At 40.2% G+C, this 6,850-nt stretch overlaps 1 protein-coding gene across 1 annotated transcript; it reads right to left on the bottom strand.

The window, feature by feature from the left end:
• Positions 1–258: 258 nt before the first annotated feature.
• On the bottom strand, positions 259–6,746 carry CTBS (chitobiase). Its single transcript, XM_071565260.1, has 7 exons — positions 6,560–6,746; positions 6,056–6,194; positions 4,880–5,088; positions 4,110–4,281; positions 3,455–3,552; positions 2,611–2,772; positions 259–1,607 (listed from the first exon to the last, which is right to left on the bottom strand). The coding sequence occupies exons 1-7, from the start codon at positions 6,686–6,688 to the stop codon at positions 1,422–1,424; spliced, it is 1,095 nt and encodes a 364-aa protein (XP_071421361.1). The 5' UTR covers positions 6,689–6,746; the 3' UTR covers positions 259–1,421.
• Between the last annotated feature and the right edge of the window lie 104 nt (positions 6,747–6,850).

Here is a 6,850-nt window from a genome sequence, read left to right as displayed (position 1 = left end):
AGTAGGCTTCACCTTGCTTTCCATCACCTGTAGTATCAAGCAGACAACTTATATGAAGCATTCCAATCTTTTCTTCAGTAGTATTATGGCAGTGCTGCTATACTATGGCAACTATTTAGCAAGGGGAAAAAAACAAATAAACAAACCAAAGAAACAAACAAAAAGTACCCCAAAACCAAACCAAACACCCCAAACAAATCCCCACAAAAACAAACAAACAAAAACACCACCCAAAAACCAAACACACAACTGACTACATCTATCTAAATAAATACATTTTTTTTAATTAATGGAGTTAAGCAGGGCACAGGTGCACTTTAATCTGGTTGTGAAACAGTTTTGAGAAGCAGACAAGCAGTGTGGGCTGTAAGCTGTAGAACAAGAAAAGCACAGGCAGGCAACATTATTTACCAACTTAATGAAGACAGCATTGTATTTAACAAAAAAATCCTGTAAACACCAGCCAATAATGAGATCACTACAGATATTTAAAAAAAATTATGCATTTCCTCCAGGCAAATTATTTTATGAAAATACAAACTAGAAAGAAAACATAACTTATTATCTCACGGGCAACACCCCATAAAAGCAAACAACAGGCTATGGGATGAATCTTAAGAGTGTGCGGAAAAATAGATATACAGTTCATTAAAAAAGCTTCTGATTTCTAGTTTGGAATGGAAGGAAATATCATCCAAGTCCTCTATATCTTAATGCTCCCTTTTCAAGAGAGGGAGGGTCCAAGATTTTTGGCTTTTGAAACTAAGGAATTTTGTGATACATAAACACAATAAAACTAGAGTTTATTGAATATTTCTTTCTAATAACAAGTTTGATAAAATCTCAATGGCAACTACTTCATGTTATGTAATTCCTTCCGTTTATAAAATCTTTTCATCTCCAGAAGACTAACCAAGTGCAAACACAAGTTTCACCAAGTTGCATGTGAGCAACAATCTGTCTCTCCAGTATTCTGTTTAACCTGATTCTAGAGCTACTTAGCTGAAATATAGGATGGGAAATCAGAAGTCTGAGACTGAACCATGTGATCCCAGAATGAATACTTGCCTGCAACAGGCAGCCTTAGCAAAGGATCACTATGACTGCCCCTGTAAATCCACCAACTGGTCTTATTTCTTACCAGGTACACACTGGGTTCAAGCTTTAACCAAGTTACGGTAATTGTGAAAAATGAAAAAGATATGCAGTCTTAAAAAAACTCCCACTGTTAAAGCAACATTAGAACTTTTTTTCAAAAATGAAAATACAGCTTTGCATATAAAACAACAGGATTAATTTGTCTCGTTCCCAAAGTTTTCATAATCATAGTATATTTATAGAAGGTCAAAATCTATGACAGTGTAAGCCAAAATTAAAAATCACCATTTTTCAACATTCTAAATCAAGGGTTCACCTAGGTCTTATGGTGTCAGAGCTTGCCACATTGCTTCAGTTTGTTGTTCTGCTACAGCTTCCCTGGAATAGTCAAGACTATTTCCATTCCACATGCCAATGCCCCTTAAACCTCGATTCTTCACATAGGCTGCTTTTAGAGAGATGCTACGAGGGTCATCAAACCATACTTGGTGAAAATTACCAAGAGAATCCTAGAAAAACAAACACTAGTGTCAGTATCTGTTTATCTGTATGAACACGATACATTAAAATTCATTGAGTTTTGATTTCACTTTGTTTTGAATGCAGTTAAAAGTATAATTAAAAATGACATATACAAGTAGATTTACATAGTGATATTTTCCTGATTTACCAACTATTTTTCACACAGGACAATTAAAAATTCTAAACCACATATTTACTTGGCTATTTTTCTACTTGTAGAATCTAAGTTATAAAGCTGTGACAAAATTTAAAGGAAGTTAGATGAAAAGACTTAGACAATTTGTATTTTATTTTATTTTATTTACACATGACTAAAATTTCAGATACAATATCTAACCTAACAGATGAGTTTATTTAGAGATTAAGTAGGATTTTCAAGCAATGAACAGTTTTAGCAGAGGTTATAAAGTTTTGTCTAAGTTATGTTGCTGTGACCTGCTTGTTGCTTACAACGCCTTTTAATCATCTACATGTGCAATTTAAAACCATATCTAAAGAAACAAAACAAAATGCATACACTGTGGTGCTCTTGGAAGCCCAATCATTTGTGGACTCTTTCACTGTGTCTATGTATAAAGCAAAATGCAGAAAAGAACATGCATGCAAGGCACTGAGTTAGAAAAACTTCAGACCAACTCAGAATCTGCTTTAGTTTAAATCACTAAATAAAAGTAACTGTAATAGTGAAGGCTTGAACTGTGAGACTTCTTTGTGCCAACATGTCCTTTTTGATGTGATACAGTATCTCAAGAAAACTGTAAACTAATGAAGATCGTTCTTATCCCTGTAGTCTTCAGGCACTGCACCTCTCTTTCACACTAGAAATTCAAGAACCAAGTCCAGCAATTATTTACTACACACACACACACAAAAAAAGTAGAAGGCATAAATGGAAGAATCTAATCCTGAAAACTTTATAGACAGTGTTTACTCCACACTTTATCATCGGTGTTTACTCCACAACATAGTGTCTTAGAAAGAGATGCTTACCTTGTATTCATAAAATGGAGACTTCTGTACCTCATCCCACAGGACCCCTGAAAGAGAACTGTTCACCTGCTTCATGATAATTTCGTAGGGGACCTGTCTGCCTGCAGCGTCACTGCAAGGAGCCCCACGGAAAGGTACTTTGGAAAGGGAACAAACATGATCCTGGAAAAAAACAGAAGGCATGAGTTTCATGTTACATAGAAATAACTGAATTACAAAAGATCAGTACAGCCAAGAAAATGCACAAAATGCACTGGGGGTCTCAAAAATCCCTAATCTTCAAGCAACTCTGGCAGACACATTGTTTGTAGAGAAAAGCAAACTAAAACAGTTAAATTTTGTTTACTTTGTAGTAATACAGGATTGAATGGATATGATTCAGCTTATACAGTTATCTTTTCCCTCTTTAATTCCTTCTTACATTTTTTCTGAGTATAATGTTGTTGGAGACTCCATAAACTGCTATGCTTTAACGGTCATAGATTTGCTATGTTTTGCTGCACTTGTCTTTAAGCAGTGAGCTTAGTCATGGTGTTGAGAAGGCAAATACGAGTGTTGTAGGGCCTTTGGACATCATCTCTTCTCATATAGATAACATTTATAGCTCCTTAGTCAAACATAGTGCTTGTGCATGGTGTGGTTCTGGTTGCCTAGGAGATAAAATGCCTTGACTGTTCATCTGTTATCAGCCAAGCAAAAGATTCTGTCTTGTGTCCCAGCCTTATGCTTTTATCCATCAGACCACAGTATTTCCTAATCCAGAAACAAGATTTCCAAAATCTAGTTGCATCTTTCCAAGTTAAAAATTAACAGTATAATTGCAAATGAAAAATCTTCATCTTACCCTAGTCAGGTTTTGGCAGACATAGTCATAGCCATACCAGGGGACACCCATCACAAGGTTTTTAGGATCAATGCCCATAGCAATGTACTCTTCATATCCTAGATTTTAAGGAAATAAAAATTAATACACATTATTTCCTTTCCTTATGCTATTTATCTTGTAACTAATCTACACACAGAGCCAATATAGGACTTGCATGATGCCCAGACAGAGCCTAAACTGCAAGCTCTCCTTTACCTCTACCTGCACACTCCATTTAGGGAGGCCTGCTTTACTGAGATCCTAGCAACTGCTCTCGTTGCTCATACTTCAAGCTATCTGCCCTTAGCAGAAGTTCACAAGGACCAGAGGGATGTTTCAGGCTTTTTGCAAGCCCAGGCAGACACCACTGATCTGGCTGCCATGTGCCATTTTACAGTGATCTTCACACTTGCGAGGGCTACACAGTACTTTACAAGTAACAACACACAACTGTCTGCCTGTAGTGTCATAAGGATCAGAGATACTATTTTCACATTAGTTCAACCCATATTTGAGCACTCTCAAAAGCTTCAATGCAACAAAGAAACACGCTGTCTAAGAAATGGCAGTCTTTTCTATCCACTCATGAACAAATGCAAATGTTCTGACTTCTGGGTAGGCATTTTGTCCTCACCAATTAAAGTCTGCAGGTAAGGAGCATTGGCTTTTGCAATACAGTCTGTCCAGATCTGGCTCTGTTCATCATATGACATCACAAATAAGAAGTCACAGGCATCTGCAATCCCAGTGTAGTTGTAGCACCTGTTATCTATGCATGCTGGAGACCAAGCCACATCAAATGTTACCTGAAGGAAAAATGCACAGGTTTGGTGCTCTTGTTTCCTCTTTTAAAAAAATTTGTAACTTTTCAAGACAGTATTTCCTAGATGCTGCAGTTTAATACATCTTGAAGTAATGAACTATAGAAGTTGCTCAGCTGATAAAGGAAACACTAGATTATAAAGTAGCCCACTAATGAATACCTAGCATCTAAGAAATTAAAATATGATAGGAAAACCATCTGACCACAAATATGGAGCATGATGCAAATCCTTAAAACTTTAATGATGTATTTACCAAAACACTGTCAAGCTTTTACCCTGGAAGGCTGTGTTTGCCCTACTTTTGACAGTTCATTAATCTATGAACTAAGTGCCAGCTCACACCAGGCAGTAGCATTGTATCTATAGATCGCAGCAAAGCCCACCTTCCATTTAAATCTACACAGGTCAGAAAGGGTGATTCTTCAAGAGCATATCACAGCTAACATTAATAATCAACCATTCATGAGAATATCATATTTAGATCAGCATAAACTTCTTCATATTCACAGACTAAACAGCACTGTCAAAACCTCTTGCATTGCATAAAAGTTCATATTTGTATAAGGTACATTATTATTACCTGTGATCCTGGTATTTCTCTGTGAAAAGTATCTGTAGTTTCTTTAACAAGCTCTGTCAATGCATAATACTCAGGGGAGGTTTCATTAACTTCTTGCTCTATATCTATGTTAATTCCATCCATGTACTGATTTTTTGCAAGGTCCACCTGTTGGGATATCCATGCTGCTCTTTTAGCAGGATCAACAATTTCCTTAAGAGGTACATCACCTAGACAAGAAGCCTTCAAGAGTTAACACGCATTTGCACCACAGCAGTAGTAAGGAGGAAAGGTTTGTATTTACAAAACCAACAAATATAAACACAAAACAAAAAATGCTCATATTCATACTGGTAAAATACAAAGGAGTTAACTTTTTCCCCAGCATAATTTTGAGAAACAACCTCTGAAGAAATTACCACACTTCTTTGAGACAGCACTGTTTAATATTCAGTTCCTTTTGGATATTTTTCTGTAATTTTAGTCTCCTTACTTTTGCTTAATACTCTTTTAGCCACTGTACACTACCTTTCTTGAAATCAATGTACTTTTAGCATTTCCACTAAGCCAGAAGGACTGTTTAGAGTAAAATACTTTTATGTTTAACTTTTGTTGCTTTCCACAATGTAGTCTTGGATTCTGTGTTTCCCTCAACAGAGCAAAAAGTTGATTACATCATGTAAGCTGTAATGGACTTTGTCTTTTTAATCAGCATTTGTGCCTGCACAGTGTTCCTGTGTACTCATGTTTTAAAACTCAACCACTTCCTAATACAGAGGGATTGATTTAAGTGCAAAATACTAAAACTTACTTAAAATCTTTTCCTTTACCCTTTTGGGTACTGCACACAACATCCAGAACACAGAGCCATGTAATTATTTTCTACTGGCTTTTCCTTTCGTCCCTCTTCCTCCATAGCTGTGATGTTCCCTGTCAGAGAGGTTTATTTAGATGTCACTGGGATGGTTTCCTTAATTCTGTGGCAGAAGCCACTGCTGGTTTTCATGCCTTGACATGTAACACGTCAAGATATTATAGTCCTGTGAGCATTATAACCTTATTAATTCTTATTAATTAATTACTGATTTTAATACACTGCCTACAATTGAACGTGAAATGTCAAGGTACTATAGCCCTATGTACATTATGTTCTTATTCACGCATCATAAATATTCACCCTTTCCCAATGTAACCAACCTTTCAGTACTATCCTGGAGCCTTTAGAGTGGGCATAGCACATGAGCTCAGGATCGTACTTTCCAAAAGCTGCCACAGTTGTGATTTTTGACCAGTCATAGAATTTCCAGGTTTCCTTTCCCACATCAAACACAAAGACCTGGAAAAACGGGTAGGAAGCAGCCTCATTAGTCCCAAAACCTTGTCAGAAGGAAGATTATTTTCCACATGCCTCTCACAAAGAAAGGTCCATGGCTGGAGCCTCTGGGGAGCGGCTTCCGCGGGTGCCTCCCTCGCTCCGCCCGCGCTGCCGGGGGGCCCCGCCGGCGGAGGGACAGCGGCTGCGGCCCCGAGTGCGCCCGGGCACTGCCAGCACATCGCCCCACCCGCGGTGTGGAACCGGCTCGGCTCCGCAGCAGGCGACCCAAGGGCGGCAGCGGCTCCCGGGGCGCTGAGCGTGGGGCGAGCGGCGGAGTCACCGGGTCCGACCCTCCCCGTGCCCGCCCCCGCTGCGGCCCCGCGCACCTCGGGAACGCGGGGGCGCGGGACGGGCCGGCAGAGCCGCGGGTCGGGACAGGGGCAGGCGCCAGCGGGGCCGCCCAGCAGCTGCAGGAGGACGAGCGGCAGCCACCACCCGGGCCGAGGCCGCTCCATGGCCACCGCCGCTGGGCCCAGATCGGCCGCGCAGCTCCGACTCCCCTGGAGGCACCGCGGGGCGGGGAAAGAGCCGAGCCCGGGGCGGGGAGAGAGCCGAGAGCTGAGCCCGGGGCGGTGCTGGCTGCAGCCGGGGCTGGGGCGAGGGCAGGCCCGGCCCGC

The sequence above is a fragment of the Pithys albifrons genome, chromosome 10 (assembly GCF_047495875.1).
Source record: "Pithys albifrons albifrons isolate INPA30051 chromosome 10, PitAlb_v1, whole genome shotgun sequence".
Lineage (NCBI taxonomy): Eukaryota > Metazoa > Chordata > Aves > Passeriformes > Thamnophilidae > Pithys > Pithys albifrons.
The sequence above is the reverse complement of the archived record's forward strand: the minus strand, read 5'-3'. Positions and strand labels throughout refer to the sequence as shown.